Consider the following 16,020-nt stretch of genomic DNA (forward strand, 5'->3'; position numbering starts at 1 on the left):
CTTACTAATTTCAAGGTTGAGTGATTGAAAATAATTAATATTTTGATATATTAAAGCATAACAATTAGTTACAAAAGCAAAGAAAGCGGAACTCTCCAGCTTACGTTAAAGTCGAGAAAATGAAGGCATCTGTCAAAAATGCAAAAATTAGTGGAGGAGTTAAAGAAAAAAGCCCAGCCCTCTTGTCCAGGATGGCAATTTCAAGAGATCTTGGGATTTCACAGCAGACTGTTCAGAGAGCTATCAAAACTCTTTTTGAAACTTGTAACACCCTACATCCCGGATGCCAAGCCCCTCGACTACACCTTTTGTGTGCATGTCGAGGGGAAGGCCTGCAGTATCCCTCATCAAAACACAGAGACCCTCAAAGCCACTGTCAGTCAGCACTGGGACGTCATGACAGATGACTACATCCTTAGCAGATACCAGGCTTTATGCCGCCACCTGGAATCGATAGTTGTCGCTAAGGGCGGCTACATTAATGATTAAAAGAGTTCAGACAAACATCTATTTAAAGTATTAATATTGTTAAAATTCTATTGTTAATTAATCAATGATATCTTGTTGAAGTTTAACATTCAAAGTCCTCAGATTTTCATAAACCCTGTATATAGATGATATTAAAAGAAAACCAAATTTTTTCTAAAAAAAGTGTAAATTTTCAAAAATTTAGGGCCCTTGAGCTAACTCCAAGATAAGTCTCAAAAAAATTTGACTGTTACCCAGGTATATTTATAGACTATAGGGGACATTTTGAGAAAGTAAGCCATTCTAAACATTTAAAATATAAGCTCCACCCTACATAAGACCGAACCAAACAACTGTTCGGGTTTGGACCGAGTCTCAACACTAATTGCAGTGTTGGATCTTCTATCCATTTTACATATACATATATTATATTACATATATATTTTCTTAGACTGAACAGCCAATACTATGTATTAAATTGAAATGAAAATATGTAATTATCACTGGAATGTAAAATATTTTTTTTTAAAGATAGAAATTTCTTGCTTACACAAATAGAAGGATATTTTCTAAACAAGTTTTTTATGTATATTTTCTTTTTTCATTACTCAAACCAACAACCAAATCTACTACTTTACAAAAAAAAAGGAAAGCCAAGTACAAAAAACCGTTCGCCCCATAAACCACAATGTGCTACAAAGAACACAACAGTTTCAGCATCTCACCAATTCACAAACAACCGAGTCTTTAAATGACTTACAATCCACGAAAATCAGCACACCTTCAATGGTCTCCAGGTAATTATTTCATATTCTTTTATAACTATCAAGAGTATTTAAATGTCGACACCCAGGGGCGTCCGCAGGATTATATATATACATATATATATTTTTTTTTTTTTTTTTGGGGGGATCAATAATCAATAATGAAAATTTTTAGATTAAAATTACAAAATTAAATTTTTATGAAAAAGAAATTGAAAAATTAAATTTTTTGGGTAAAAATATCAACTATTACATTCCCAATATTAATTTTTTTTGTTGATAAAAGTTTTAAATATAATTTTTTTCTGGAAAAAAATTTCAATTTTTTTTTTTTTTTAATATTAGTTCCAAAAATTAAATTTCAAGTATTGATTTTTTTTAAAAAATTCAAATATTACATTTTTTGAGAAAAATTTCAAAATTTACATTTTTGGGAGAAAATTTTCAAAAATTATAATTCGAATATAAATTTTTTTGAAAATGTAATTCAAATATTACATTTTTTGGGGAAAAATTTCAAAATTACATTTTTCAAAAATTCAATTTCAAATATTAATTTTTCTTTGAGAAATTTTGAAAAATTATATTTCAAATATAAATTTATTTGAAATTTTTTTCAAATATTACATTTTTTGGAGAAAAATTTCAAAATTCTACAGCTATTTACAGAAAATTAAATTTTTTGGAAATATATATATATATAATCTTGCAAGCGCAATTGTCTTCCGAATTTTGAAGTCATTGATTTATTTATTTACTTCTTCTCTTCTTAAAACATTTTTTCTCTTTCTAATTTATTTGTTCATTTAAATAGTGGACAGTTGTCAAGATTTTTGTTCTAATATCAGTTAGAGACAACTGTTCAAAAATCCCTATTACGAAATGAATCAAATATATTTACTATTTTTTTCGCCAAAGTGTCTACGCACGGGTTAATCCATGTACCTAGAATTTCATGAACTGACCATGATTTTTAAAAACATATAAATGGTACGACAACTCAATTGTCTTTTTTCAAGAGGCATTAAAAAAATTTATGTATCGAAAGAGTTTATTATATGTTTTATTAAACATTAAAAGTTTTGTTTCAAATAAATTTTAAAATCATATCATATGGGCACGTCCCCTTTTGTCCATATACTGAATAAACCAAACTTTGGTATTTTAGTACCTAGTAATTTTTTCATTTTTTGTTGTCTTTAAATAATTTTTCATAAAGAAGTTTTAAAGTTATAGATTTTATTACAAAAAGAAGTAAAATGTAATTGGTAACATATCTTATTTATAATTGTAAATGATTGAGTACTCAGTAATGAGCTAATTTGCAAAAGTCTTTAAAAAATTACTTTTCCGAAAACAATTCAGTTCCAATTATCCAATCTGGATCCAACACCGGAACTGATGAGCTCTTTATCCGTAGATTTATTTGCATTCAAACATATTTAAAAATTTCCAATTCTAAAAATGAATTGAAAAAATCTTTTTTTCTTATATTAAAAATTGAAACAAACAATTAATGCATTTTCCCAAATTACACTAATATAAACTCAGGAGCTAAATTTAAACAAGTTTAATTTGTTAAAATATTCTGTCAAATCATTTTTTACCAATAATATTTATTGTCGAAAGGAAACGCACCTGTCATGATAACTACTCAATCTATTTTCCTAAAAACTATAGAGTCGTATCTCTGGGATTATCCCATGTCCGCCCTGCTACTACTTATACTGCCTGATTGGCATGTTTTATAAAAAAGGGAAAAGTTATGTTGCTTTACCAATTATATTTATATATTTTTTTGAATATGATGCGCTGAGCTTTAGTTCCACATGTCAGTTGTTACAATTTTATTTATTTGTGCAAGGTAGTTTTAAAAAATCACACAGAAAAGTGATGTCTTTTCAAATAGTCAGACAGACAGACACGCTTTGGTTTATTTATATATACATTTAACTTATGACTCTATTATCATTTCTTGGAACAGTGGTTATGGCTCCCAGGCCGTCTCCTCAAACACACTCTCCTCTGATGACTCCATGTCATGCCGTAGTATATCTGCCGATGTTACACCCGACACCGAAACCGTGAATCCAAAGGAGCTCCTTCATCTCTTACCTCTCGAAGATAACAACGCCTCAGATCCACGAACAGACACCTTGGATTTCCTTTATATTTCCGAGGATTTCGGTCACCTCCTGAGTCCTCCTGATGTCTCTCTCACCAGTATTTCTCCTGGAGAAGATGATCGTACTGTTGCAGGAGAAACGCCATCTAGTCATGCATCCCTAATATTAGTTTCTCCTACTTCAGCCAACTCACCCTCAATACCTCCCACGCCATGCAGCTCCATGGCCACGGCATCACTTACTCAGACAACCATTACCACGACGACCACAGCTTGTTCCAAGTCCACAAATCTCTCACGTCGTAGAAAATGTCGGACGTCCCCGACTTCATCCTCATTTTCCCGCTCTTCCAACAATGGAAACAATATGAATAACAATAATAATAACAACATTGTGGAATACGAGGGACGAGGCTCTGTTGATGGTAAGGAATTAACACACATTAAAAAAAAAAAGGAATCAATCCTTATTTATTACCAAGGGTGTCTTTAGGGGGGGGGGGTAGAGAGTCTGTAACCCCATAAATCTGATAAATTTTGCGTCACTAAGTCTATAAATAATTATCGTCTTGGCAGAAAATATTTAAATGTCAAAAATTCCTAACCAACTTTTTTTTCTCTTCAAAAAAAAAAAAAAAACTGTAAACGTAGAGCATTTTTTAGAAAATAATATTAATGAAATTGTATTTCTTCTGTTTTTTTATGGGCATATTGACGAAGATGACAAAAGTAATGATGAAAGTGAAGACAGTGATGAGGAGATTTTAAATCCATACTGTTCATGTCTTTGTAATTGGGTTTGTTATAATGTCCTGATAAAACATTATCAACATATTGTTTTAATTTAGGGGATAGGGATGTTGTAGTTTTTTTGGGGGTTTGACTTAATTTTCCCGGACGGAAATTTGTTGTCCGTCTTTGTTTTTTTATGATGCTCTGTGAGATAGTACTTTACAAGTTTTGTCTATATACTTTATGGGATGAAATAAACTGTAAATTCAACTTTTTTTGGGGCCACTTTGGGTGGGGGTGTGTTGGGGGAGAGGGGTGACCTCACTTTTCTGACGGAAATTTTTTATGAGTCTTAATTTTGTATGATATCTATCTTCACATAGCACAATACATTATTGCAAGTTTTGTCCATGTAACTTTTTAGTGAAAAAATGTTAATTTTACAGTTTATCAGGGTACTTTTTTTTTAGGGGGAGGGGGGATCTGACCTCAAGTTCATCACCTAATTTTTTTCAGTCTTGTTTTTAATTATGTACTGACAAGGTACAATACATTGGTGCAAGTTTTGTCCATGTAAGTTATGGGTGACATATACCTTAAATTCATCGTTTTCGGGGGGATCTGACCTCACTTTTCCAAAGGTATAGTACTATACACAGACGCAAGTTTGGTACAAGTAACTTATTCGAGTGAAAAATGTTAATTTTACGGTTTTCGGGGGTACTTTGTGTGTGTGTGTGTGTTGGGGGTCTTACCTCAAGTTTACGCGTTAATTTTTTCGTCATTCATGGGTTTTTATAATGTCCTGACATGGTACTGTACATTGGTGCAAGTTTTATCCATTTATCTTAAGGTTCAAATAAACAGCTCAGAAGTTATTTTCAGGGGTCTGGCTGACACGCAAAAAGAGAAAGTTCTGGGTGACAAATGTAATTTTAGGGATCAAACCTTTTGTGCCTTATGGGGTGAAATCTTCAGTGGTAGACTCTTTGCCTACCATCCTTGTTAAAGTAGGGGTTATTTAAGACGCCAGTTTTTTTAAAGGGCCCCGAATTATATTATTTAAAAAAAAAAAAGGAATCAAAATTAATTTTCTACAAAAAATAAATTATAAATCGAATTCAAATTTGAATAGGCCCTTGCACATTATGGTTGTCTTAAGCCTTGCTCATAGTATATATATATTTATATCGATCCCTTAATTGCAGAAGAAGAAATTATGTCTACATGCAATCTACGCCTACCAGAGTGGATGATCATCGGAGAAATAGTTACCATTCGACCAAATTTTGCATCAGGGTCCATTGCTTTCCTTGGAACAACGGAATTTGCATCTGGTCTTTGGGTAGGGATCGTTTTGGATTCATCCATAGGTATGTACTTCACATTTAGTTATTATGTACATATGTGGTGCGTCAATATAAGAACAATCTAGAACAAATATCAAGAAAAGGACAAATCACTATTTATAATTTATTTAGTTCATATCAAAATATAACAATATTTTTCCTTGAGAGATTTGATTCAATTATAAGCATGTATTCAAATTTGTAGGATGAGATGAAATATTCAAAAATTATAGATATAGTTTAGAACCTTAATTTGATTTAAGGGACTTTTATTAGACAGAATATGGCCCCTTTCAAATAGAATGTTAGCGTTTACAGGTTGTGTCGAAGAATTTTAGCTTCTTTAAGCACTATTTGCGACACAATTAAAATGTCCGTAAGAATAATTTGTCATAGACATTAGGAGCATCTGCAAGATTATATTATTTTTTGGCATATATTTTTAATCCATACCAAATTAACAAATATATATATTTTTTAGAAAAAAGATTCAAAAATCAACTGTTGCTTACAATAAAATTAATTTTTTTGAAAAAAAAAAAAATTCAAAAATCGATAGCTATTTACAGAAAACTAATTTTTTTGGACAAAAATTTCAAAAATCCATTGCTACAGACAAAAAAAAATAGTTTTTGGAACAAAATGTCAAATATTCAATTTTTTGCTCAGTTGCATAATTTGCACGAATGAATTCTATTTTTATGAAAATAAATCTCCCTCAAAAAAAAAAAAAATCATATAAAAAGCAAAAATGCCTTCATTTGGGGTGAGGGCTACAGCCCCTGCAGCCCTCCTGTTGCGGACACCACTGGACATGGATGATAATTGTTGTTGAAGAATACACAATGTAAACCATACGTAATTATCAAATTGCATGCTTACTTTTGTGGTGACAGGCCATGCAGCTATTTAAATAAAATCAATCCATTTCTCATTCCCTTAACGTATCGATCAATTTAAGCGTGACTTGTGGCAAACTCAAAGATTTAAAATAGAACCATGCGTCATAGAATATAAATGCATCAGCTATGAGAAAAAATCATTCCAACTTGTTTTTATGTTGACGGGCCACATATTTATGTATATACATTGTACATTGTTCAACCTAACATTTCAAGGATCTTCCCCCCCTTTAACTTTTTCTTTCTTTCTTTCCATTTTTTTTTTCTTCTCCCGTTTTTTTTCGTGTAATTTATTACATACTGCATTGTCTATTTTGAACGAACAGAACACAACAAGAGTGAAAAAAAAAGAAGAGCTCTTAACTCAATTTCTATGGTTCCATGTACAAAATATATAAATTTCTCTTCTTTACACAACACAAATCTATGCCTTGAACTTTTCACATAAACATAATAAATCCATACATTGGTGTTTTAATTAACCCTCGTATTTTTTCACCCCACTCAAGCAAAGTAAAAGAAGGTGTTAATCGATTGCAAAACTGCGTTCATTTTCCTGTAGATTCTAATGAATTGGTATTACTAATATTATTGATAGGGTGGTTTGTTTGTAGTTATTATTCTTGTTGTTTCTTCTTCTCGTGTTTATCATCAAATCCATTGTTATGAAAGGCACGTAAGACTATTTATTTTGTATACAAAACAAAAGAGGGATTTTTATATGGTATAAATATGGACGATATTTTTATAATATAATATGTGTTGTGTGTTTAGTGATGGGTTTGGGTCTGAAAATCCAACCGGGTTCTTTCTTATCCCATTTTATGTAAAAATTGTAAAACATACGTCATACCCAGAGATGATAAATTTGTAAGAGAGCGAAGAGAAGGCAGGAGCGAAACATCTGCTACTACTGAATAATGACCAATGTTAATATCAAGTGCCTTTTATATGACTTTGGAGGCATAAATACAATAAAGAGGAGAACTTTCTACATTTAAAATGACAGTTGGGCAAGGAAAATATCATGATTATATTTATTTTACTATGCATTTTTAAAACAGTAGACACCCCAGCTAGGAAATAATGCTTACTTCAGAAGGAAAAATATAACAATATATGATGGAAATGTTTAAAAAAAATCAATTTGGTTACCCTGACAATTTTGAAGAATATTTTGGAGGGGTGAAAGAATAACGCTCATGACGTTTCATTAGATCAGCTCCCATCAGTTGTGACAAGGGAGGAGGGAGAAAAGGGAATCAACAAGGACATTATCAAGAATTACTCCAATGTCGATCCTCAATTTTACTCCGAGTCCAAAAAGGACTTACAATTATATCTCTAAAATTTTTTAGAATTTTTGAGAATAGCTATGGATTTTTGAAATTTTTGTCCGAAAATTTTAATAAATGAAATTTTACTTTAGAATTTTTTTTTTACAAAAAATGAAATTTACATATGCGATCGAAAAGAGAATAACTCATAGCCTGACAAGACCTAAATCAAATACAGTAAATTATCGTTCATAACAAAACGATAAGTAGTGAAAATCGACAGCTGACAAAAAATATTTTGTAAATTTACGCATTTATCATTGTGTGAAGTAACACCGTGCAAGATTGGGGACAAAATCGTTCCATATGTTGAAACCAAAAAAATAGGTGCGTAAATTGAAACTACAAAAATCTGTACACGATTTGAAAACGACTAAATTTTGGTCTACAGTCGGAGATGGAGCTCTCAACCGAAAATAATTCCGTCTAGATTTAAGACTGTAAAACAGATTTGGTCTCAGACCGAGTCTCAACACTAATATGTACATTCATACATTTGGCCTCATATCAATTTCCTATTTTCATTCTTTTTTTATTTTCTCCTTGTCTTTCTCCTCAAGTTAAAAGCATTCCATTTGTTTATTACATATGTACTAGGGGTTCTCAATTCCCGGAAATATTTTTTTTAATTTAGGCATACCGGAAAATAACAGGATCCAGTTAGTAAATGATAAACATTGTCGAATTTCAGAATTCTTGAGTTATGCTTTAAGAATAAATAGTAAATGTGAAGTTAGTCTTACCTGAAGAGACTAAAGGAGACTTTTAGTCTCACCCATCATATATTTTCAACGGGCCATGAACGTTGTTTACTTACTTTAGTGTATAAACAAAATTGCAGAGAGTGGTTCCATCTATTCGCAAAATAATGCATCTCCCAGAATTATAATATTATTTATTAGCAAACATAGGTGTATGTTCCTCAGTTAGAGGGCGCTGTAAAAAATCAGACCACCTTCTGAATAGATTTGTGGCTGAAGAATGCAGTACCATCCAGTTTAGTCTCGGTCCAGTCCAGTTATGCCATGCATATAAGTCCGAAAAACTTAGTAAGTTGGGTCATTTTATGTTGTCACTCAACTTAATTTCTTCTTTCTTTAAAATCAGCTCTAGTACTTGCAGTCGTAAGGACAGTCTTAAAAATGGACTTGACTGGAACCCGAAAGCCCATCGTCCGAATCTCATTTTTCCAAGCCCGAACCTCCCACCAATACATTTATTTCTAATGTAAAATCATTCCTTAGCAACTAATCAATGACGTAATCTTCGATTTGACACCTCATGAAAATTAAGCTGACGTTATTGATTATTTGTAAGTATTAAACTTATAAATTCGAAAATATGAATGTTTTGCCTATTTCAACTCTCCTTAACCCAAGGCTTAACGACAGTTTATTCAAAGAGGAAGTGAGGATACAAAGATCTGTCGAAGAATGAACTTCAGAATTGATCAAACTGAAAATGAAGATACAAAATTATAAACCATAGATAAAATGTCTGTTTTAAACACTTCATATGAATCTTTTATTTTGTGGACATTCGAAAATATGAATGTTTTGTCTATTTCAACTCTCCTTAACCCAAGGCTTAACGACAGTTTATTCAAAGAGGAAGTGAGGATACTAAGAGCTGTGGAAGAATGAACTTCAGAATTGATCAATTGATGAAACTGAAAATGAAGATACAAAATTATAAACCATAGATAAAATCCCTGTTTTAAACACTTCATATGAATCTTTTATTGTGTGGACTTCTTTTCGAACAAACTAACTCCACGGGGAGAGGGCAAATTTCAAAACCCTCTTATCCCGAAATTGATAACAAAAATTACTTTGACACCAATACAGCCTTGAACTTCAAATCTTCTGCAGTAGGGCTCTACGAAAAACGAACAAGATTTGTTCTTATTAATTGACTTACCATGCAATATTTGACAATTAGAGGAGAAAGTATATCCTCTCAGAAAGGGTGTTCTCCATTGCATCGTTTTGTATGATTGATTTCATACATTAAACACCTCCTAAAATGTCCCATCAACCAACCTCCAATATTAGAAATTGAAAAGATAGACTTGCTTCTTAGATTGAAAAGTGATAAACATATTGAAATAAGTTTATCAAAAGATGTAAATCGTCCAAATTAAAGCATTTTTAATAAAATTGAACATGTTATATTTGACTTCATAAATTAGTTATTACTTAACTGATGGTTTAAGTATACAAATTTAGTTCCCATGGTCATATATTAAAATAAATTAATTGTATCATATTTTGGCAGGAAAGCCTGTGGATTGGCCTGAAATCAAACACGGCGTAGCCAGACTGAACCACTTAGTCAAATCATTTTCTAAATAAGTTGACGGTTGGGGATAATATATTTTTCCCATGCCGTATCATCACGTTTTTATTTTTATCATTATTATTAATTGTGCACAGATCGGTTTTTTAGAGCCGCAAGTCGCATTTTTTTTTTTTTTTTTTTCCCAACTTCGAAACCTTATCATGAACAAAAAATAATTAAATAGTATGTTATAAATGTGATATACACAGCCCAACCTGCAGGCTATGAGGCACCTCGTACATCACTAGAAGCCATGTAGATTTCAAACACGTAATTATTTAGTCAATATGTAGTTAACATTGCATTTTATGAATAATTAAATTCAATTAAAATTTAGTATATTATTTTATTAAATCTGGTATTTCCCGTGGGCGTGAAATGTAGGGAACTCCCGGGAAAACGGGATGTCATGATCTTGAAAGAGAACCCTAAAGAATTTACGTACAATGAAGGAAAAATATGGGGCAAGAAATCTTTTTGATTTGGAAAAATAGGGAGAGGAGATAGAAGAAACAAGTGTTAATTGAAAATGAGATTCAAATTTGTAAGATATTTAGGCACAAAATATCGATAGGAAGGGGAATGAAGAGTCAATTCTTGAGGGATGAGGGGAAGCAGAAAGAGAATTTAATAATACATCATACGTGTCCACCGATGGAGGGCTGGAGGGGCTGTAGCTCCCTCCCCCTCCCCGAATTAAGGAATTTTGATTCTTACTAGAAAACTAAAATTTTTAAATTTAATTTTTTTTTTCCATAAAATTTGATTGTCTGTAAATAGTTATGGATTTTTTTCAATTTCTCCAAAATCTAATATTTAAAATTTAGTTTAAGAAATCTTCGTTCAAAAAATTTCAGTTTTTTCTGATCAGCTCTAGATTTTTGAAATTTTAACTTCTTAGGAATAGAAATTTGAAACTTTTCTCCAAAAAATTTAATGATGGAAATTTAATTTTTTCATATTTTCCAAAAAATTTCATGTTGTGTGAACATCTCTGGATTTTTGATTTTTTTTTAAATTACCGACGATTTTGAATTAATTTTACAAAAATTTAATTGCCTATAAATGACTGGGTTTTTTTTAGTTTTCCTCGAGAAATTTAATAATTGAAATGAATTTCTAATGAAATTCATATTTGAATTTTTTTTTCAGAAAAATTTAATTTTCAACTTTTTCCCAGAAAAAAAAAATCCGTTATATCATTTCAAATTTTGTTCCTTGTGATAAAAGTTAATACGATTGATGAAGTTTGAACTCTTTCTAAAAATATTTAGAGGCAATCTGCTACGTTGCAATATTGCAAGTAAAAACGTAAATTTTTATTTATTATGGCCTCCAAGGTTATTTTTTTAAAATAATAAAATCGTATTTTGTTAAATTCACATAAATCTTATATATATTTTCTAAAAATTTTGCTATTGAGCGTTTTCCCTGACATATTAATTGAAGGGAACGTCATTTAGGAGCTCAAAGTTGATATTTTTACTATATACAATGAACATATTTGCACTAAATCTTCATTAAACATAATCAGGAACAAAAAGACTTAACACCTCCATTGAAATCTGAACAGTAAATAATTCAATAATTTATAAAGGTTAAGAGATTTACAATAATTAATATTTCGATACATTAAAGCATAAGCAATTAGTTACAAAACAAAGCAAACCTGATCTCTCTAACTTATGGACAAGTTCAGAAAATGAAACTTGAATGTGATATATGAATTTCCATTCGCACACTCCAAGTAATTGGCTGTCTCCAGGATCACCGTCTATCCCGTCAGCAAGTCCCAAACGTTAAAGAGGAAGAAGGGATCTGTAAAAATGCTAAATTGGACCTGGAGGAGTTAAATAAAATGGCCCAGGCATTTCCCCTGAAGTCCATGGGAGCCCATGGAAGAAATCATGGGGTTTCACACCAGACAGTCTAAAGAACCATAAAAAAAGTGGGTAAAAAGAGCGATGTGAGGTTGGAAGGCGACTTTTAGCACCAGCAATGAAGGCAACAATTCTCCTCCATTGCAAGACTCTTTTGTGTGTATTTTGGACACTTTTGCTCCATCTACAGCCCTGATGCAAACTCCCCCGGGTATGCCTTATGATTGCATGTTCAAGGGAAGGATTACAGTGTCTCTCATCTAAACACTGATGCCCTCAAAGCCCCCGTCAGCAAGCACAGGGACTCAATGACAGAGTACTCCATCTGCAGCGGATGTCAGGCCTTCCACCACGCCCAGGAAGCCATCATTGCCCCTAAGGACAGTTACATTAATATTTCAGAGAGCTTAGACAGTATTGCTGAAATTCTATTGTTAATTCATAAATTATAACTTTTAAAGTTTAAAACTCAAAGTGTTCAGGTTTTAATGGACCACTTGATACTTGATGCTAATGATAAATGACTGATATGTAAATATAATGAAAGTAATATCCTTTAAAAATCCCTAAAAATGTTTAAATTTGAACAATTAATTTCTTTGTGAAGATAAAGGACGAGAAAAGTAAAATAATTATAGGCAAATATCTTATTTTTCCCATTGTAATAGTTAATTTGTACATTCACTATGGAAATAAGATTGTATAAGGATGTTATAACATATTGTTAATACATTTTAGGGGCATATATGTAAGAAAACTAGGTTATTGAGGGATACATTTTTGAAAGAGGGTAAATATTTAAGTCCTTTTATTTCTTGGTCCCATTTTGACATACAATAGTTCACTATTTTCATAATATTATCCCTTCCTTGTGTTGGTGAACTGGGATAATGCTCATATTCCATTGAATCTACATTTTATCGCCAAAACTTTTTAGTATGCTCTTAAAACATAAAACCTAATTATATTCAATTCTTTATTTATCTGGGTAATGTCTTCAGGGGCGTCCAAAGGATGATATATATATATATATATGGGGAGGGGGAGCTTGATTTTTGGAATTAAAACAAATAATTGCCAAAATTATAATTTAAAATAATATATTAATTTTTTTTCCAAAAAATCACAGTTATTCACAAAAAAGTTCAAAAATCCATAGCTGTTGGCATGAAATTAAATTTTTCGGAAAAAAAATTACAAAATTAAATTTCCAATGTAAAATTTTTTAGAGAAAAATTTCAAAAATCCACAGTGTTTTTACAAAAATTATATTTTTGAGAAAAACATTTCTAAAACTCACAGTTATTAACAAAAAAAAATTTTTGAAAAAAATTAAAAATTTTTGACATAAAAAAAATTTTTCGGAAAAAAATTCCAAAATTAAATTTCCGATATAAAACTTTTCTAGAGAAAAATTTCAAAAATCCACAGTTGTTTACATAAAATAAAATTTGAAAAAAAAAAAAAAAAATATTAATTTTTTGTCAACAAAATTTCAAATATTAATTTTTTTTCAACAAAAATTCACAGTTATTCCAAAATATATATATTTTTTTGGAAAGAAATTTCAGAAATCTATAGATGTTGACATAAAATTAAATTTTTGCAATAAAAATTAAGTTGCAGATATATAATTTTTGGAGAAAAATTTCAAAATATTAAATTTTCTAGTAACAAGCAAGAAATCATTATTTTGTCTTCGATTTTGTCGTTTTTAAAGATACCGCTAATATTTATAATCAAAACAATTGAAACTGATTATTAAAATATAATGCAACCACATCTTTGTACAAAAAATCCTTTCAAAACTCGAGTTATGAGCATTTCTATATGTGTAAATTTAAATATGACGCTCGGAGTAGATATGACTACACCTCAATATTCATAATAATGGTTCAAACTTTGGTATTTGTATTTTTTTAAGCCTTCAAACTGTTTACTTTTTCACACAAAAAGTTAAATAAATGACACTTTCATATGTATATATATGGAATTAGTTTACCCTGTTTTTACCCTTTTTGAGGGGGTTATTGGAATCGGTTGCTACTTATCGTAAAAATAGCATTAGGTTAATATTAGTAATACAATTATCATGTTATGCATACAATGTATATTACATACATAGATAGACAGATATATATAAACGGAATTGGCCTCTACTAAAATCAAAAAATCAAAACGCTGTTTTGTGCAGTTCCTCGTTTTCCGTAATCCCATCTTTTGATGAGCAATTTCGAATTTTGGAAACAGGCTATGGGGAAAATTTGTTTATTTGTAAAAAAGTAAGTTGTGTATTATATGAGAGCAAGAGATTTGGTTGATCAGACTCACCAATACGAAACATATGAGTAAGCACTCTACAAAAAAAAAAAAAAAAAAAAATCCGGCCAAGTATCCAAAGTATTTTTTAGGGCTACGATTTTTTTTTCATTTAAATGAAAAAAAGGATTAAATTCTGATGTATCACTTGAGAAAAGGAACTTTAATGAAACTTTTGAAATTCAACAACATAACTTTAAAATTCAAACTTCTGAATCCCATTACCAATAGAGAATGTCGTTAAAAAAAAAGATTAGTCGGTAATTATAAGTGTAAGTCTTTGTTGGAACTGGAGTAGAATTGAGGATTGGCATCGGAGCAATTCCAGCCTATATCATAAGGTATATAGAGTGAGATTTATGCTTATTTTCTTCCTCTAAAGGCTGCTTGACGCTGATCCAATAAAACGTCATGGCTACTAAGCTGCCTTCCTCCCAAACTTTCATCAAATGTCTCAGGATTATCCCCTTCATTTTATATTTCCTTTATTCTTACATACGAGCAGGACATATTTCATTCTTCACTGTCATTGATTTTATCCAAAGAAGGGAACTGTGTAAAGAAAAAACACAGTATCACGATTATTAAAGGAAAAACTGTTGAATGCGTGTGCTCTTTCCTCTCTTTTGTTTATTATTTAATAAGTCGTTGGTTGTTAACTTCTTCCTCTGAAATAAGCATTCTCACCTACCTTTGGTGTAAATTGTTTTATAAATGCATAATAAAATAAATATAATTATGATATTTTTCCAGCCCTAATGCACAAATTAATGGTAAGTTTTATACTTTTTATAGAAGTAACTCTCTTCAAAATCACATTATAGGCGGCTTATATTAACAAATGTGTTTATTCATTAATACCATATATCTCGCTCTCACTTTCTCCTGGCTCTCTGACAAAAATCTCATTTTATACCTAATACAATACCCCTGTACCCCCCGTTTTGTTTTCTCAGTAGTTATTATCCTTTAGGTTTTACCTGTTCACTTTGCTAAATAATAATAAAAGAATAAGCTATTACAACTGCCTCTGATGCATACCGGTGTACAGCTCTAATATACATACCTACATATATAAATATCTTAACATAATTGAAGATTACGTTTCTTAATAATGTCAGAAAGATTGTTTCTATCTCATTAATAATTATTATTAGTTTCCAATTATGAATCTCGTATAATAATAATAGCAATAAGATTAGAATGTTCATCTTTTTTTTCCTTATTTATATTAAATTATATTGTTTTCATGTAGAGCTAACATGTATGTATACGGGGTGGTCCATTGAAATCCAAACTTTTATTACTTCAAACTGGCTAATCCCCTCAAGTCCATAAGGATACATGTAAGAGATCTCGGGGTTTCGCATCAGACTATCCAAAGAGCCAAAAAAAAAAGTCGAAAAAGCTTTTGCACTTTTCACACCAGCAATGAAAGGAACCTGTCTCCTCCCTGACAGACACTTTTGAATGAGTTCTTTTGAACTCTTTTTAGCACTTTTGGCACAGAAAAAGCCCTAATGCTAACCCCTCTACTACACCTTTTGGGTGCATATCAAAGGGAAGGCCTGCAATGTACGTCATCCAAACACCTAGGCCCTCAGTCATTGTTGGTCAGGAATGCGACGCCATGGCAGAGGACTACATCCACAGCTTGTGCAAGGCCTTCGGCCGCCGCCAGGAAGCCATCATTGCTACTAAGAGCGGCTACATTAATGATTAAAAGAGCTTCTATTTATAGTAATAAGTCTGTTGAAATTATAATACTAATTATAAACTATATCTTGTTGAAGTTTAAAATTCA

At 31.1% G+C, this 16,020-nt stretch overlaps 1 protein-coding gene across 2 annotated transcripts in view; it reads left to right on the forward strand.

Moving 5' to 3' along the window:
* Khc-73 (Kinesin heavy chain 73) overlaps positions 1–16,020 on the forward strand; it is a 217,702-nt gene that overhangs the window by 196,976 nt on the left and 4,706 nt on the right. For both annotated transcript variants that reach the window (XM_040727993.2, XM_040727994.2), the window contains 3 exons: positions 1,117–1,265; positions 3,217–3,782; positions 5,298–5,462. In XM_040727993.2, the coding sequence (XP_040583927.1) occupies positions 1,117–1,265; positions 3,217–3,782; positions 5,298–5,462 (880 nt within the window). The remainder of the gene's footprint in view (positions 1–1,116; positions 1,266–3,216; positions 3,783–5,297; positions 5,463–16,020) is intronic.

This window comes from Lepeophtheirus salmonis, chromosome 2 (genome assembly GCF_016086655.4).
Source record: "Lepeophtheirus salmonis chromosome 2, UVic_Lsal_1.4, whole genome shotgun sequence".
NCBI lineage: Eukaryota > Metazoa > Arthropoda > Copepoda > Siphonostomatoida > Caligidae > Lepeophtheirus > Lepeophtheirus salmonis.